This window comes from Nerophis ophidion, linkage group LG20 (genome assembly GCF_033978795.1).
Source record: "Nerophis ophidion isolate RoL-2023_Sa linkage group LG20, RoL_Noph_v1.0, whole genome shotgun sequence".
NCBI lineage: Eukaryota > Metazoa > Chordata > Actinopteri > Syngnathiformes > Syngnathidae > Nerophis > Nerophis ophidion.
The window spans coordinates 42,597,437-42,616,997 of record NC_084630.1 but is presented as its reverse complement, the minus strand read 5'-3'; the positions used below and the strand labels follow the sequence as shown (position 1 = coordinate 42,616,997).

The 19,561-nt window shown below is 40.2% G+C and overlaps 2 protein-coding genes across 4 annotated transcripts in view; one reads left to right on the top strand and one right to left on the bottom strand.

The window, feature by feature from the left end:
* Positions 1-9,103, bottom strand: part of LOC133538576 (uncharacterized) — a 33,796-nt gene extending 24,693 nt beyond the window's left edge. The window contains exons 1-2 of the mRNA XM_061880229.1: positions 8,956-9,103; positions 6,342-6,605 (exon numbers count right to left, since the gene is read on the bottom strand). Of these exons, the coding sequence (XP_061736213.1) occupies positions 6,342-6,605; positions 8,956-9,103 (412 nt within the window). The remainder of the gene's footprint in view (positions 1-6,341; positions 6,606-8,955) is intronic.
* The window catches only part of LOC133539146 (E3 ubiquitin-protein ligase MARCHF4-like), a 58,342-nt gene that overhangs the window by 7,453 nt on the left and 31,328 nt on the right, over positions 1-19,561 (top strand). For all 3 annotated transcript variants that reach the window (XM_061881256.1, XM_061881254.1, XM_061881253.1), the window contains exon 2: positions 12,808-12,861. In XM_061881256.1, coding sequence (XP_061737240.1) covers positions 12,808-12,861 — 54 coding nt within the window. The remainder of the gene's footprint in view (positions 1-12,807; positions 12,862-19,561) is intronic.

Here is a 19,561-nt window from a genome sequence, read left to right as displayed (position 1 = left end):
GATCCTTTCAGCAAAAATATGGCAATGTCGCGAAATGATCAAGTATGACACATAGAACGGACCTGCTATCCCCGTTTGAATAAGAACATCTCATTTCAGTAGGCCTTTAATATATCACAAATTAATCACGCCCATATAAGCCACCAATATAAATCAAACACCCGCACAACACACACAATCCCACAGCCCAAAATAGCATTCACCTCCCAAAGTTTAAACCACACAAATATTCCCCACAGTGAGGTAGGAGACAGTTTATAGCACACAAATATTCCCCACAGTGAGACAGGAGACAGTTTATAGCACACAAATATTCCCCACAGTGAGACAGGAGACAGTTTATAGCACACAAATATTCCCCACAGTGAGGCAGGAGACAGTTTATAGCACACAAATATTCCCCATGGTGAGGTAGGAGACAGTTTATAGCACACAAATATTCCCCACAGTGAGGCAGGAGACAGTTTATAGCACACAAATATTCCCCACAGTGAGGCAGGAGACAGTTTATAGCACACAAATATTCCCCACAGTGAGGTAGGAGACAGTTTATAGCACACAAATATTCCCCACAGTAAGGTAGGAGACAGTTTATAGCACACAAATATTCCCCACAGTGAGGCAGGAGACAGTTTATAGCACACAAATATTCCCCACAGTGAGGTAGGAGACAGTTTATAGCACACAAATATTCCCCACGGTGAGGTAGGAGACAGTTTATAGCACACAAATATTCCCCACAGTAAGGTAGGAGACAGTTTATAGCACACAAATATTCCCCACAGTGAGGTAGGAGACAGTTTATAGCACACAAATATTCCCCACAGTGAGGTAGGAGACAGTTTATAGCACACAAATATTCCCCACAGTGAGGTAGGAGACAGTTTATAGCACACAAATATTCCCCATGATGAGGTAGGAGACAGTTTATAGCACACAAATATTCCCCACAGTGAGGTAGGAGACAGTTTATAGCACACAAATATTCCCCACAGTAAGGTAGGAGACAGTTTATAGCACACAAATATTCCCCACAGTGAGGCAGGAGACAGTTTATAGCACACAAATATTCCCCACAGTGAGGTAGGAGACAGTTTATAGCACACAAATATTCCCCACAGTGAGGCAGGAGACAGTTTATAGCACACAAATATTCCACACAGTGAGGCAGGAGACAGTTTATAGCACACAAATATTCCCCACAGTGAGGTAGGAGACAGTTTATAGCACACAAATATTCCCCACAGTGAGGCAGGAGACAGTTTATAGCACACAAATATTCCCCACAGTGAGGTAGGAGACAGTTTATAGCACACAAATATTCCCCACAGTGAGGTAGGAGACAGTTTATAGCACACACATATTCCCCACAGTGAGGTAGGAGACAGTTTATAGCACACAAATATTCCCCACAGTGAGGCAGGAGACAGTTTATAGCACACAAATATTAACCACAGTGAGGTAGGAGACAGTTTATAGCACACAAATATTCCCCACAGTGAGGTAGGAGACAGTTTATAGCACACAAATATTCCCCACAGTGAGGTAGAAGACAGTTTATAGCACACAAATATTAACCACAGTGAGGTAGGAGACAGTTCATAGCACACAAATATTCCCCACAGTGAGGTAGAAGACAGTTTATAGCACACAAAAAATCCCCACAGTGAGGTAGGAGACAGTTTATAGCACACAAATATTCCCCATGGTGAGGTAGGAGACAGTTTATAGCACACAAATATTCCCCACAGTGAGGTAGAAGACAGTTTATAGCACACAAATATTAACCACTGTGAGGTAGGAGACAGTTTATAGCACACAAATATTCCCCACAGTGAGGTAGAAGACAGTTTATAGCACACAAAAATTCCCCACAGTGAGGTAGGAGACAGTTTATAGCACACAAATATTCCCCATGGTGAAGTAGGAGACAGTTTATAGCACACAAATATTCCCCACAGTGAGGTAGGAGACAGTTTATAGCACACACATATTCCCCACAGTGAGGTAGGAGACAGTTTATAGCACACAAATATTCCCCACAATGAGGCAGGAGACAGTTTATAGCACACAAATATTCCCCACAGTGAGACAGGAGACAGTTTATAGGACACAAATATTCCCCACAATGAGGTAGGAGACAGTTTATAGCACACAAATATTCCCCACAGTGAGGTAGGAGACAGTTTATAGCACACAAATATTCCCCACAGTGAGGTAGAAGACAGTTTATAGCACACAAATATTCCGCAGAGTGAGGTAGGAGACAGTTTATAGCACACAAATATTCCCCACAGTGAGGTAGGAGACAGTTTATAGCACACAAATATTCCCCACAGTGAGGTAGAAGACAGTTTATAGCACACAAATATTCCCCACAGTGAGGCAGGAGACAGTTTATAGCACACAAATATTCCCCATGGTGAGGTAGGAGACAGTTTATAGCACACAAATATTCCCCACAGTGAGGCAAGAGACAGTTTATAGCACACAAATATTAACCACAGTGAGGTAGGAGACAGTTTATAGCACACAAATATTCCCCACAGTGAGGCAGGAGACAGTTTATAGCACACAAATATTCCCCACAGTGAGGTAGGAGACAGTTTATAGCACACAAATATTCCCCATGGTGAGGTAGGAGACAGTTTATAGCACACAAATATTCCCCACAGTGAGGCAAGACACAGTTTATAGCACACAAATATTCCCCACAGTGAGGCAGGAGACAGTTTATAGCACACAAATACTCCCCACAGTGAGGCAAGAGACAGTTTATAGCACACAAATATTCCCCACGGTGAGGTAGGAGACAGTTTATAGCACACAAATATTCCCCACAGTAAGGCAGGAGACAGTTTATAGCACACAAATATTCCCCACAGTGAGGCAGGAGACAGTTTATAGCACACAAAAATTCCCCACAGTGAGGTAGGAGACAGTTTATAGCACACAAATATTCCCCATGGTGAGGTAGGAGACAGTTTATAGCACACAAATATTCCCCAGAGTGAGGTAGGAGACAGTTTATAGCACACAAATATTCCCCACAATGAGGCAGGAGACAGTTTATAGCACACAAATATTCCCCACAGTGAGACAGGAGACAGTTTATAGCACACAAATATTCCCCACAATGAGGTAGGAGACAGTTTATAGCACACAAATATTCCCCACAGTGAGGTAGAAGACAGTTTATAGCACACAAATATTCCGCACAGTGAGGTAGGAGACAGTTTATAGCACACAAATATTCCCCACAGTGAGGTAGGAGACAGTTTATAGCACACAAATATTCCCCACAGTGAGGTAGAAGACAGTTTATAGCACACAAATATTCCCCACAGTGAGGCAGGAGACAATTTATAGCACACAAATATTCCCCATGGTGAGGTAGGAGACAGTTTATAGCACACAAATATTCCCCACAGTGAGGTAGGAGACAGTTTATAGCACACAAATATTCCCCATGATGAGGTAGGAGACAGTTTATAGCACACAAATATTCCCCATGGTGAGGTAGGAGACAGTTTATAGCACACAAATATTCCCCACAGTGAGGCAAGACACAGTTTATAGCACACAAATATTCCCCACAGTGAGGCAGGAGACAGTTTATAGCACACAAATATTCCCCACAGTGAGGCAAGAGACAGTTTATAGCACACAAATATTCCCCACAGTGAGGCAAGAGACAGTTTATAGCACACAAATATTCCCCGCAGTGAGGCAAGAGACAGTTTATAGCACACAAATATTCCCCACAGTGAGGCAAGAGACAGTTTATAGCACACAAATATTCCCCACAGTGAGGCAGGAGACAGTTTATAGCACACAAATATTAACCACAGTGAGGTAGGAGACAGTTTATAGCACACAAATATTCCCCACAGTGAGGCAAGAGAGAGTTTATAGCACACAAATATTCCCCACAGTGAGGCAGGAGACAGTTTATAGCACACAAATATTAACCACAGTGAGGTAGGAGACAGTTTATAGCACACAAATATTCCCCACGGTGAGGTAGGAGACAGTTTATAGCACACAAATATTCCCCACGGTGAGGTAGGAGACAGTTAATAGCACACAAATATTCCCCACGGTGAGGTAGGAGACAGTTTATAGCACACAAATATTCCCCACAGTGAGGCAAGAGACAGTTTATAGCACACAAATATTCCCCACAGTGAGGCAGGAGACAGTTTATAGCACACAAATATTCCCCACAGTGAGGCAGGAGACAGTTTATAGCACACAAATATTCCCCACAGTGAGGCAAGAGACAGTTTATAGCACACAAATATTCCCCACGGTGAGGTAGGAGACAGTTTATAGCACACAAATATTCCCCACAGTGAGGTAGGAGACAGTTTATAGCACACAAATATTCCCCACAGTGAGGCAAGAGACAGTTTATAGCACACAAATATTCCCCACAGTGAGGCAAGAGACAGTTTATAGCACACAAATATTCCCCACAGTGAGGCAGGAGACAGTTTATAGCACACAAATATTCCCCACAGCGAGGCAAGAGACAGTTTATAGCACACAAATATTCCCCACGGTGAGGTAGGAGGCAGTTTATAGCACACACATATTCCCCACAGTGAGGCAAGAGACAGTTTATAGCACACAAATATTCCCCACAGTGAGGCAGGAGACAGTTTATAGCACACAAATATTCCCTACAGTGAGGCAAGAGACAGTTTATAGCACACAAATATTCCCCACAGTGAGGTAGGAGACAGTTTATAGCACACAAATATTCCCCACAGTGAGGTAGGAGACAGTTTATAGCACACGAATATTCCCCGCAGTGAGGTAGAAGACAGTTTATAGCACACAAATATTCCCCACAGTGAGGTAGGAGACAGTTTATAGCACACGAATATTCCCCGCAGTGAGGCAAGAGACAGTTTATAGCACACAAATATTCCCCACAGTGAGGCAAGAGACAGTTTATAGCACACAAATATTCCCCACAGTGAGGCAGGAGACAGTTTATAGCACACAAATATTAACCACAGTGAGGTAGGAGACAGTTTATAGCACACAAATAGTCCCCACAGTGAGGCAAGAGACAGTTTATAGCACACAAATATTCCCCACGGTGAGGTAGGAGACAGTTTATAGCACACAAATATTCCCCACAGTGAGGTAGGAGACAGTTTATAGCACACAAATATTCCCCACAGTGAGGCAAGAGACAGTTTATAGCACGCAAATATTCCCCACAGTGAGGCAAGAGACAGTTTATAGCACACAAATATTCCCCACAGTGAGGCAGGAGACAGTTTATAGCACACAAATATTCCCCACAGCGAGGCAAGAGACAGTTTATAGCACACAAATATTCCCCACGGTGAGGTAGGAGACAGTTTATAGCACACACATATTCCCCACAGTGAGGCAAGAGACAGTTTATAGCACACAAATATTCCCTACAGTGAGGCAAGAGACAGTTTATAGCACACACATATTCCCCACAGTGAGGCAGGAGACAGTTTATAGCACACAAATATTCCCCACAGTGAGGTAGGAGACAGTTTATAGCACACAAATATTCCCCACAGTGAGGTAGGAGACAGTTTATAGCACACGAATATTCCCCGCAGTGAGGTAGAAGACAGTTTATAGCACACAAATATTCCCCACAGTGAGGTAGGAGACAGTTTATAGGACACAAATATTCCCCGCAGTGAGGCAAGAGACAGTTTATAGCACACAAATATTCCCCACAGTGAGGCAAGAGACAGTTTATAGCACACAAATATTCCCCACAGTGAGGCAAGAGACAGTTTATAGCACACAAATATTCCCCACAGTGAGGCAAGAGACAGTTTATAGCACACAAATATTCCCCACAGTGAGGCAAGAGACAGTTTATAGCACACGAATATTCCCCGCAGTGAGGCAAGAGACAGTTTATAGCACACAAATATTCCCCACAGTGAGGCAAGAGACAGTTTATAGCACACAAATATTCCCCACAGTGAGGCAGGAGACAGTTTATAGCACACAAATATTAACCACAGTGAGGTAGGAGACAGTTTATAGCACACAAATATTCCCCACAGTGAGGCAAGAGAGAGTTTATAGCACACAAATATTCCCCACAGTGAGGCAGGAGACAGTTTATAGCACACAAATATTAACCACAGTGAGGTAGGAGACAGTTTATAGCACACAAATATTCCCCACGGTGAGGTAGGAGACAGTTTATAGCACACAAATATTCCCCACAGTGAGGCAGGAGACTACGTGAGTTTTGTTGTGAAGCCGCAGCTGTGTGAAGGAGAGAAATACAAATAAAAATGAAATGAAAATAAAAGTGTACTCACGTGGGGTACTGCGTCTGCGCGTCCAACTCAAAAGTCCTCCCGGGGAGTGTGTGTGTTGTCCAGGTTCTCCACAGGCCGATGGGAAGTCACACAAATTGTCCAAAATGAGGATACTTCCATAAAGTTGCTCTGTAGTAAAAACGCTGTGAGTTACAGGTGCGCCAGGTGCTGCGTCATCTACTTCCGCCACTACTTCCGCCTCCACTTCCGCCTCCACTTCCGCCTCCACTTCCGCCTCCACTTCCGCCTCCACTTCCGCCCGGTCTGATAGGACCGGATGTATTTTATATCTCCACATTCATTTACGTTACATTTTTTTAATATTAACATGATTTAATACGCCTGTAACAGTTTCATCATAATTAAATGGATGACATAATAAGTATATATAATTACCTTCCCAGCTGAGCACAAGTTAATTGTGACTGACAATATTTGATTGATTGATACTTTTATTAGTAGATTGCACAGTACAGTACATATTCCGTACAACTAAATGGTAACACCCCAATAAGTTTTTCAAGTGAAGTGAATTATGTCTATTTAGCGCTTTTTCCTCAAGTGACTCAAAGCGCTTTACATAGTGAAACCCAATATCTAAGTTACATTTAAACCAGTGTGGGTGGCACTGGGAGCAGGTGGGTAAAGTGTCTTGCCCAAGGACACAATAGCAGTGACTAGGATGGCGGAAGCGGGAATCGAACCTGCAACCCTCACGTTGCTGACATGCCGCCCCCAACTTCTGTAAGTCGGGGTCCACGTTAATCATCCATCCATCCATCCATTTTCTACCGCTTATTATTCCCTTTTGGGGTCGCGGGGGGCGCTGGCGCCTATCTCAGCTACAATCGGGCGGAAGGCGGGGTACACCCTGGACAAGTCGCCACCTCATCGCAGGGCCAACCACGTTAATCAATTCATGGTAATTTTTATATTATATATACATAAATATATATATATATATACATATATATATGTATATATATATATATACATATATATGTAGGTGTGGGAAAAATCACAAGACTACTTCATCTCTACAGAAGTGTTTCATGAGGGGTTCCCTCAATCATCAGGAGATTTTAATGGAAGCATTCACATACAATGGTTTATATAGGGCACAGAGTGGGTGGGTACAGGCAGGCGTAGGGTGTGGTGATTGGCTCATGTGTTACCTAGGAGGTGTTTGCCATTCACCACACCCTACGCCTGCCTGTACCCACCCACTCTGTGCCCTATATAAACCATTGTATGTGAATGCTTCCATTAAAATATCCTGATGATTGAGGGAACCCCTCATGAAACAGTTCTGTAGAGATGAAGTAGTCTTGTGATTTTTCCCACACCTACATATTGCGCTCTACCACGGTATCGAGCACTATTCTCTGGATAATCCAATCAAGACATATATATATACACACACACACACACACACACGCACACACATAAAAATCAGGGGTGTCCAAACTTTTCCCACTGAGGGCCGCACACGGAAAAATTAAAACATGCGGGGGCCATTTTGATATTTTTCATTTTCAAACCATTACAAAATATATGGATTTTTTAAAAATTATTTTACCTTTAGGGGTCCCGGGGACCATAAAGGGTCTCAGTTATTAAAATGTTAAAAATAAGTCAAATTTTTATTTTTATTTTTATTTAACGCTTTCTGTAAATCTCTAAATGGTAAATGGGTTGTACTTGTATAGCGCTTTTCTACCCCTTATTAAGGAGCCCAAAGTGCTTTGACAATATTTCCTATATCAACTTTAAAGTAAAAAAAGTTTTTATGGCTTTTCTGTCAAAAACATCTTTGTTTTTTTAATGGTAAAACTGAAATATGCAGTATTTAGTAATTAAAGCCCTAAAAGATCAATAATGCAGGACACCATTGATTTCAATTCTTTATTATTTTTTAGTAATCACAGTGAAAAGATAAATAAAATACCACTAAATATATTTGGGATCCAAAAGGTCCCCCACTCATAAAGTGATTCATTTTTATTATTATTCTTTTTATTTTCAACACTTAAGTTACAAGATCAACTTCAGTTATATCTGTCGATTTTACGTTTGAACTGTTATTTTGTTTGTTTTATGCTCTTTTGTTAAAGAAAGCCCTGTTCTTATATGGCAACCACACAGTATATGCACATAATAGTTTCCACAAGAAACATTATAAAGTTAAATTGAAGTCATTGGAGCCTTAAATAGGTCAACAATTCATTATAAAAAAAAAAATACTTTTCTTTTTTTTTTAGCATTGGCAATAAGAGCAAAATAAATAAAAACAAAAGAAAAACAAACAGCCCGCATGGCAGCTTTGTGTCAACATTGCAACTTTCCCCCGTTAGATTTCACCTCATTCTACTTTTTTTAGTGTTTTATTTTTTTATTTTTGCAATAGCATCTCCAGAATGTGTGGCGGGCCGGTAAACAATTAGCAGCGGGCTGCAAATGGGCCCCGGGCTGCACAAATGTGCTGCAAGCTGGTGGTGAGTGCTTGAAGTGGCCTAGCAGTCAGCCAGAGCTTCTGAAATGCTGCGTTGAGACAGTGCAGCTTCGCTCACTGCAAGTTGCAAAGTGTGCGCCATGCAGGGCAGACTAGCCACACCAAACTTCCCCCGTCGTGCGTTGTCCCTGACCACAACGTGAGCTTTCGCCCCGGAGCGGGTTTTGTTGTATTTTTGCTTTTTCTCAGCGGAGTCTTTAAGCGACAACTGTGTAGTACTACTTTTTTCCGCTGTTTGCTTTTCATCCATCTTCGGCTTGCATTCATCGTGTATCTTCTTATGATTCTGTCAAAACGTGGACTATGGGGTTTGTTTTTCTAGAATTGAAAGAAAAGTGAATGTAAGTACATATTTATTTTAACACGAACAAACTACAAAAAAAGGAAGCAAACAAAAGGCGCACACAATGGCGGAAAACAAACGTGACTAATGAAAACAAAAACTAGCACAAAGGCAGAACTATGGACAAAAGGCAAAACTTAATAACTGTGACATAAAAACCAAAAACTCACGTGGCATGGACAGGAGGGAAACTATGGGCAGTATGAGTGACAGGCAGGGCATGGCATGACGTGGGTAAAGGTAAAGTCGCCAGGCTGACTGCCTGGCAACTACAGGTTTAAATAATGCTGTGGTGATTAGTGACAGGTGTGCGAGTGCAAAACATGAGACAGGTGCGTGACATAAGGACATGTGTAAACTAAAGGGGTTGCTATGGTGACAAAACAAACAAAAGTGCACAAAGAGTCCAAAAACAAAACCGAACATGACTAAAACAAAACATGATCACACAGACATGACAGATTCTTGAAGAGGTGCTCGTATTAAAGGAATACGTCTTGGTTCCTTCTCGCACAACAAACTTATTGAAGTCATTGCAAATTGACAGTTTTTTATCCGTCAGACTCACTTTAAAATAATCCCAAACCATAGACATGGTGTCGTTAGTCAGTCATCGAACGAGCTTTCTTGTTAGCCAGGCTACGGCACCGGCAACAACACACTCTTGTTGTTGTTATGCTCCGCTCGCAGCGGTTTGATGAGGTCATCAAGAGTCGCCAGTAAATCTCTCATGCTGCAGTCGTCAACTCCTGTGTTGTGTGTGGGAGAGGGGAGGGGCTGCTGACTGGGTTTATATCCGTCTTTTACCGGATATATAATGCTCCAAAAAACGGCGTTTTAAAATGTCATTCATTTTACTTTTTAAAACCCATACTGATCATTTCTGATATCACATTTTGAAGCATTTATCGGCCGATATTATTGGACATCTCTAAGCTAGGCTGCACTGGCAACTTACTGGCACTTTCAAAGAAAAAGTGCTTAGAGCGGCCTTTAAATAGAGACACATTGCACAACTCCGTGGTCTTACTTCCTGGCAAGAGGACAGCCAGGTTGTAAGAGGATTGATTGCCTGCTTTGACTCCAGCAAGATGTCGCATGGGCCTGTGGGACTTTTGACGGCGGTCTTGAACGCACCGTTACTGATGTACTCCTTCAATTCAATTCTGAGATGGAAAATGAGTATCCTTCGCTGCATCTTAAATACATAACACATCATTCTATGTTGGTTCAATTGGAAAATGTTCTCTCCTTTTTAACTCTACGGATTATTTGAAAAAAAGCAAGAGAAAGTTGTCCGACTTTGTTAAACCCAAACAGAACAATTTCGAAAAATGTAAGCTATGTCAGGTTCAAAAACTGATGACATCTATTAAACAGACAAGAAGCAAGGAATCATGCAGAGACAGAGTTCAATTTAGCTCATGAGGAGAAAGGATGGATCTGCACACTTAGTCACAGTCTCGCCCAACGCTCGAAGGTTCAGCTCCCGCGTACCTCTATTTATTCAGGAGTTGCATTGTCAACATCACTGAGGCCACCTCTAAAAGGAGTGGTCACATATATCATGCAAAGCAGGTCCAGTACGCACACTACGTGATGGAACATTCTGGGCCTTGTGATTTCCTTGTTTCTGCTTCGTCTGCGTGCTGTCGTCTTATCTTTGTTGAATTCCTTGAAGTCCTTGGCTGTCAGCGGGCTAAAACAGAGATAACATCTGCGGCTGAGGCCCCCCCTCAGACAATAAGTTTTGTCCTTGCACAGATAGAACAAATGCAGCTTGAGCACAATAGCTAATAACTATCGCAACGGACTTTAAGCATACTAAAGTTGTGTGATAATATATATACATGATTATTCTAACAGCTAAAATAAATAATATTCTGTGTGCATCAAAACAATAGATTCATGTCTAAATCTTGATTCTTATTCATCCCGATTCTAAATCTAAATCTAAATATATATATATATATATGTATATATATATGTATATATATATATATATATATATATATGTATATATATATATATATATATATATATATGTATATATATGTATATATATATATATATATATGTATATATATGTATATATATATATATGTATATATATGTATATATATGTATATATATATATATATACATATATATATATATATATACATATATATATATATATATATACATATATATATATATATATATATATATATATATATATATATATATATATATATATATATATATATGACAAGCGGTAGAAAATGGATGGATGGTGTTGCGTCTGACCAGTCCTCCTCTCAGGGAATACAAGTCACTGGTCAATCCCAAATTCTTTCAGATGACATATATGCAGAGTAAGAAGGCCCATCAAGACGGAATAGGAATATTATCAAGTTTTACTAAAGCTTTAGGAGACCAGTCCTACAGTCTGTTAATAGCGGCATCTAGATGCGGTCTGAAAATCAAACGGGAAGAGACAACTTATTGAATACAAAAAACAGCCCCCACCCTGCCCAGAAAGGAATACAGCCTCATTGTTCTAATATTGATAAGGTAAAAAGGGAGTATGCTATACCCCCACATTCCAACACCTTTAAGGTAAAGCACAGAGTTTACTTGCGGACATAAGATACAAGATTAGCTGCTTTAAACATGACTATATGAATAAAGAAAGAACTCTTAAAAATATATGCATTCTCCACAAAGGGAATAGATATATATTTTTTAATAGGACATATTTTCAAAAATAAATTTTAGGTCCTCTCCATGCGACCAGAAAAATATTTTCTAGTCTGTAAACTGTTCTGAAACGTTTATTATAATTATTGTACAAAATAATGCTATGGAAAAATAGTTTGGTGCCCAAAAGATTAACGCTCTTAAAAAATAATGTCAACAAATGTAGCAATTTTATATCATTATAATTATATATATTTTTTCAAGCAACAGTTGTATTGTATATTTCATTAAATAACCTCAAATACAATGTCGTTTTACTGTGGATAAATGAAGCAGTTTTTCAAAATAAAAACATAAGTACTCTAAAAAGTAAAACCATGAAAAAAGAAAGGTATTATTGAGTGAAGTTTGGAAAAAAAAACATTTTCATAAAATACAATGTTTATATATTGGATATACTGTAACTTAAAATGTCTTATATACAGTAATTATAACATAAATAAAGATCACATTTTTTATAAAATCCTCTTAAATTACCCAAATTAAAACAATTATGTCTTTAATTAAAATTATAATTTAAATATTAATAAAATAAAATGCTAAAACATAATGGAATTGTAATGTAAATAAATAGTACAATGTTGATTTATTTCATGGTGTTTCATGTGGGCGGCCTGGCTCAGATGGTAGAGCGCTCGGCCAGGAACTGGCGGTTTCCCGGAATGAATCCACCTTCTGCCGCTGTGCCCTTGAGCACGACCCGCTTAAAAAACCTTGTCAATATCCATAAGTAGATGAAAGTGGAGCGAAACATGTCGTACATTCATCCATTCATCCTCACGCTCCTGAAGCATTATGGGATGTAATATGAAGAGCATCATCTCACCCTCCTGATTAGTCCTCTGTCCTCCTCTTCTTGACCGCTGTAGGGCCAGACCAAGGTCCCTGGTCGCTCAGGGAGTCGAACCAGCAACATCTCCAAGGTAAGCCCTGAATGTTTCAGGTCTATGATGATAGTGGATCTACTTCATAGTGCGAGAGTCCAGTCCATAGTGGATCTAACATAATAGTGTGAAAGTCCAGTCCATAGTGGATCTAACATAATAGTGTGAGAGTCCAGTCCATAGTGGATCTGACATAATAGTGTGAGAGTCCAGTCCATAGTGGATCTAACATAATAGTGAGAGTCCAGTCCATAGTGGATCTAACATAATAGTGTGAGAGTCCAGTCCATAGTGGATCTAACCTAATAGTGTGAGAGTCCAGTCCATAGTGGATCTAACATAATAGTGTGAGAGTCCAGTCCATAGTGGATCTAACATAATAGTGTGAGAGTCCAGTCCATAGTGTATCTAACATAATAGTGAGAGTCTAGTCCATAGTGGATCTAACATAATAGTGTGAGAGTCCAGTCCATAGTGGATCTAACATAATAGTGAGAGAGTCCAGTCCATAGTGGATCCAACATAATAGTGTGAAAGTCCAGTCCATAGTGGATCTAACATAATAGTGTGAGAGTCCAGTCCATAGTGGATCTAACATAATAGTGTGAGAGTCCAGTCCATAGTGTATCTAACATAATAGTGAGAGTCTAGTCCATAGTGGATCTAACATAATAGTGAGAGTCCAGTCCATGGTGGATCTAACATAATAGTGTGAGAGTCCAGTCCATAGTGGATCTAACATAATAGTGTGAGTCCAGTCCATAGTGGATCTAACATAATAGTGTGAGAGTCCAGTCCATAGTGGATCTAACATAGTAGTGAGAGTCCAGTCCATAGTGGATCTAACATAATAGTGTGAGAGTCTAGTCCATAGTGGATCTAACATAATAGTGTGAGAGTCCAGTCCATAGTGGATCTAACATAATAGTGTGAGAGTCCAGTCCATAGTGGATCTAACATAATAGTGAGAGTCCAGTCCATAGTGGATCTAATATAATAGTGAGAGTCCAGTCCATAGTGGATCTAACATAATAGTGTGAGAGTCCAGTCCATAGTGGATCTAACATAATAGTGTGAGAGTCCAGTCCATAGTGGATCTAACATAATAGTGAGAGTCCAGTCCATAGTGGATCTAACATAATAGTGAGAGTCCAGTCCATAGTGGATCTAATATGATAGTGAGAGTCCAGTCCATAGTGGATCTAACATAATAGTGTGAGAGTCCAGTCCATAGTGGATCTAACATAATAGTCTGAGAGTCCAGTCCATAGTGGATCTAACATAATAGTGAGAGTCCAGTCCATAGTGGATCTAACATAATAGTGAGAGTCCAGTCCATAGTGGATCTAACATAATAGTGAGAGTCCAGTCCATAGTGGATCTAACATAATAGTGTGAGAGTCCAGTCCATAGTGGATGTAACATAATAGTGTGAGAGTCCAGTCCATAGTGGATCTAACATAATAGTGAGAGTCCAGTCCATAGTGGATCTAACATAATAGTGAGAGTCCAGTCCATAGTGGATCTAATATAATAGTGAGAGTCCAGTCCATAGTGGATCTAACATAGTAGTGAGAGTCCAGTCCATAGTGGATCTAACATAATAGTGTGAGAGTCTAGTCCATAGTGGATCTAACATAATAGTGTGAGAGTCCAGTCCAAGGTGGATCTAACATAATAGGGAGAGTCCAGTCCATAGTGGATCTAACATAATAGTGTGAGAGTCCAGTCCATAGTGGATCTAACATAATAGTGAGAGTCCAGTCCATAGTGGATCTAACATAATAGTGAGAGTCCAGTCCATAGTGGATCTAACATAATAGTGAGAGTCCAGTCCATAGTGGATCTAACATAATAGTGAGAGTCCAGTCCATAGTGGATCTAATATAATAGTGAGAGTCCAGTCCATAGTGGATCTAACATAATAGTGAGAGTCCAGTCCATAGTGGATCTAACATAATAGTGTGAGAGTCCAGTCCATAGTGTATCTAACATAATAGTGAGAGTCTAGTCCATAGTGGATCTAACATAATAGTGTGAGAGTCCAGTCCATAGTGGATCTAACCTAATAGTGTGAGAGTCCAGTCCATAGTGGATCTAACATAATAGTGAGAGAGTCCAGTCCATAGTGGATCCAACATAATAGTGTGAAAGTCCAGTCCATAGTGGATCTAACATAATAGTGTGAGAGTCCAGTCCATAGTGGATCTAACATAATAGTGTGAGAGTCCAGTCCATAGTGTATCTAACATAATAGTGAGAGTCTAGTCCATAGTGGATCTAACATAATAGTGAGAGTCCAGTCCATGGTGGATCTAACATAATAGTGTGAGAGTCCAGTCCATAGTGGATCTAACATAATAGTGTGAGTCCAGTCCATAGTGGATCTAACATAATAGTGTGAGAGTCCAGTCCATAGTGGATCTAACATAGTAATGAGAGTCCAGTCCATAGTGGATCTAACATAATAGTGTGAGAGTCTAGTCCATAGTGGATCTAACATAATAGTGTGAGAGTCCAGTCCATAGTGGATCTAACATAATAGTGTGAGAGTCCAGTCCATAGTGGATCTAACATAATAGTGAGAGTCCAGTCCATAGTGGATCTAATATAATAGTGAGAGTCCAGTCCATAGTGGATCTAACATAATAGTGTGAGAGTCCAGTCCATAGTGGATCTAACATAATAGTGTGAGAGTCCAGTCCATAGTGGATCTAACATAATAGTGAGAGTCCAGTCCATAGTGGATCTAACATAATAGTGAGAGTCCAGTCCATAGTGGATCTAATATGATAGTGAGAGTCCAGTCCATAGTGGATCTAACATAATAGTGTGAGAGTCCAGTCCATAGTGGATCTAACATAATAGTCTGAGAGTCCAGTCCATAGTGGATCTAACATAATAGTGAGAGTCCAGTCCATAGTGGATCTAACATAATAGTGAGAGTCCAGTCCATAGTGGATCTAACATAATAGTGAGAGTCCAGTCCATAGTGGATCTAACATAATAGTGTGAGAGTCCAGTCCATAGTGGATCTAACATAATAGTGAGAGTCCAGTCCATAGTGGATCTAACATAATAGTGAGAGTCCAGTCCATAGTGGATCTAATATAATAGTGAGAGTCCAGTCCATAGTGGATCTAACATAATAGTGTGAGAGTCCAGTCCATAGTGGATCTAACATAATAGTCTGAGAGTCCAGTCCATAGTGGATCTAACATAATAGTGAGAGTCCAGTCCATAGTGGATCTAACATAATAGTGAGAGTCCAGTCCATAGTGGATCTAACATAATAGTGGGAGTCCAGTCCATAGTGGATCTAACATAATAGTGAGAGTCCAGTCCATAGTGGATCTAACATAATAGTGGGAGTCCAGTCCATAGTGGATCTAACATAATAGTCTGAGAGTCCAGTCCATAGTGGATCTAACATAATAGTGAGAGTCCAGTCCATAGTGGATCTAACATAATAGTGAGAGTCCAGTCCATAGTGGATCTAACATAATAGTGGGAGTCCAGTCCATAGTGGATCTAACATAATAGTGTGAGAGTCCAGTCCATAGTGGATCTAACATAATAGTGAGAATCCAGTCCATAGTGGATCTAACATAATAGTGTGAGAGTCCAGTCCGTAGTGGATCTAACATAATAGTGTGAGAGTCCAGTCCATAGTGGATCTAACATAATAGTGTGAGAGTCCAGTCCATAGTGGATCTAACATAATAGTGAGAGTCCAGTCCATAGTGGATCTAACATAATAGTGTGAGAGTCCAGTCCATAGTGGATCTAACATAATAGTGAGAGTCCAGTCCAGTTTCCATAAGAGTTGGGAAATTGTGTTAGATGTAAATATAAACAGAATACAATGATTTGCAAATCCTTTTCATATTCAGTTGAATATGCTACAAAGACAACATATTTGATGTTCAAACTGAAAAACTTTTTTTTTTCAAATAATCATTAACTTTAGAATTTGATGCCAGCAACAAGTGACAAAGAAGTTGGGAAAGGTGGCAATAAATACTGATAAAGTTGAGGAATGCTCATCAAACACTTATATGGAACATCCCATAGGTGTGCAGGCTAATTGGGAACAGGTGGGTGCCATGATTGGGTATAAAACCAGCTTCCATGAAATGCTAAGTAATTCACAAACAAGGATGGGGCGAGGGTCACCAATTTTGTAAGAAAATTGTCAAACAGTTTTAGAACAACATTTCTCAACGAGCTATTGCAAGGAATTTAGGGATTTTACCATCTACGGCCCGTAAAATCATCAAAAGGTTCGGAGAATCTGGAGAAATCACGGCACGTAAGCGATGATATTACGGACCGTTGATCCTTTAGGCGGTACTGCATCAAAAACAGTCATCAGTGTGTAAAGGATATCACCACATGGGCTCAGGAACTGTTAATAAACCACTGTCAGTAACTCCAGTTGGTCGCTACATCTGTAAGTGCAGGTTAAAACTCTACTATGCAAAGCGAAAGCCATTTATCAACAACACCAAGGAACGCTGCTGGCTTGGCTGGGACTGAAGAGGGACTGAAGCAAAGTGGAAAAGTGTTCTTTGGTCTGACGAGTCCACATTTCAAATTATATTTGGAAACTGTGAACGTGGAGTCCTCCGGAATAAAGAGGAAAATAACTATCCGGATTGTTATAGGCAGAAGTTCAAAAGCTAGCATGTGTGATGGTATGGGGGTGTATTAGTGGCCAAGGCATGGGTAACTTACACATATGTGAAGGCACCATTAATGCTGAAAGGTCCATACAGGTTTTGGAACAACATATGTTGTCATCCAAGCAATGTTATCATGGACGCCCCTGCTTATTTCAGCAAGACAATGCCAAGCCACGTGTTACAACAGAGTGGTTTCATAGTAAAGAGTGTGGGTACTTTCCTGGCCCCCCTGCAGTCCAGACATGTCTCCCATGGAAAATGTGTGGCGCATTATGAAGCGTAAAATACGACAGCGGAGACGCCGGACTGTTGAACGACTGAAGCTCTACATAAAACAAGAATGGGAAAGAATTCCACTTTCAAAGCTTCAACAATTAGTTTCCTTAATTCCCAAACGTTTATTGAGTGTTGTTAAAAGAAAAGGTGATGTAACACAGTGGTGAACATGCCCTTTCCCAACTACTTTGGCACGTGTTGCAGCCATGAAATTCTAAGTTAATATTTATTGCAAAAAAATAAATAAAGTTTATGAGTTTGAACATCAAATATGTTGTCTTTGTAGCATATTCAACTGAATATGGGTTGAAAAGGATTTGCAAATCATTGTATTCTGTTTATATTTACATCTAACACAATTTCCCAACTCATATGGAAACGGGGTTTGTAAAAGGGGGGTCTATTTAAAGGCTACAGTAAAGAAATTAGTTTTAAGATGGGACTTAAATGCTTCTAGTGAAATATGTTACTTTGATGTGTGTAAATGAAAAATGCCACGGTAGCATGCTAATGTTAGTCTGCATCAAGTATGACTGAGGTGTTTAATGTAAATCTACAAAATTAGAGTTAAAGGGGAACATTATCAGCAGACCTATGTAAGCGTCAATATATACCTTGATGGTGCAGAAAAAAGACCATCTATTTTTTTAACCGATTTCCGAACTCTAAATGGGTGAATTTTGGCGAATTAAACGCCTTTCTGTTTATCGTGCTGGAGGCGATGACGTCAGAATGTGACGTCGCCGAGGTAACACACCCACCATTTTCATTTTCAACACATTACAAACACCGGGTCTCAGCTCTGTTATTTTCCGGTTTTTTGACTATTTTTTGGAACCTTGGAGACATCATGCCTCGTCGGTGTGTTGTCGGAGGGTGTAACAACACTAACAGGGAGGGATTCAAGTTGCACCACTGGCCCCAAGATGCCAAAGTGTCTGCCGCCAGACCCCCATTGAATGTGCCAGAGTGTCTCCACATTTGACCGGCGATGCTAAGGCAGACATGGCACAGAGATGTATGGATAACCTGCAGATGCATTTGCAACGATAGTCAACGAAATCACAAAGGTGAGTTTTGTTGATGTTGACTGCCAGCTAATCGATGCTAACATGCTACGCTAATCGATGCTAACATGCTATTTACCGGCGGTGCTAAAGCAGACATGGCACAGAGATGTATGGATAACCTGTAGATGCATTTGCAACTATATCACGTTTCCTTCCACCTACATTTAATGCGAAAAAAACACTTACCAATCGACGGATTTAAGTTGCTCCAGTGTCAAAAGATGCGAAAGTCCTGATCGTTTGGTCCGCACATTTTACCGGCGATGCTAACGCAGCTATTCGGCCATGCTATGGCTATGAATAGCGTCAATAGCTATTCGCTCAATAGCTTCAGTTTCTTCTTCAATATTTTCATACTCCAACCATCTGTTTCAATACATGCGTAATCTGTTGAATCGCTTAAATCGCTGAAATCCGAGTTTGAATCCGAGCTAATGTCGCTATATCTTGCTGTGGTATTCCCATTGTTTGTTTACATTGGCAGCACTGTGTGACGTCACAGGGAAATGGCCAGTGTCTTCGCAGAGAGCCGAAAATAAGGCACTTTAAAGCTTTATTTAGGGATATTCCGAGACCGGTAAAATTTTGAAAAAAACTTTAAAAAAATACAACAAGCCACTGGAAACTGATTTTTATTGTTTTTAACCTTTTTGAAATTGTGATAATGTTCCCCTTTAAAAAAAGCAGCTCTCATAGTAACAATGGCTA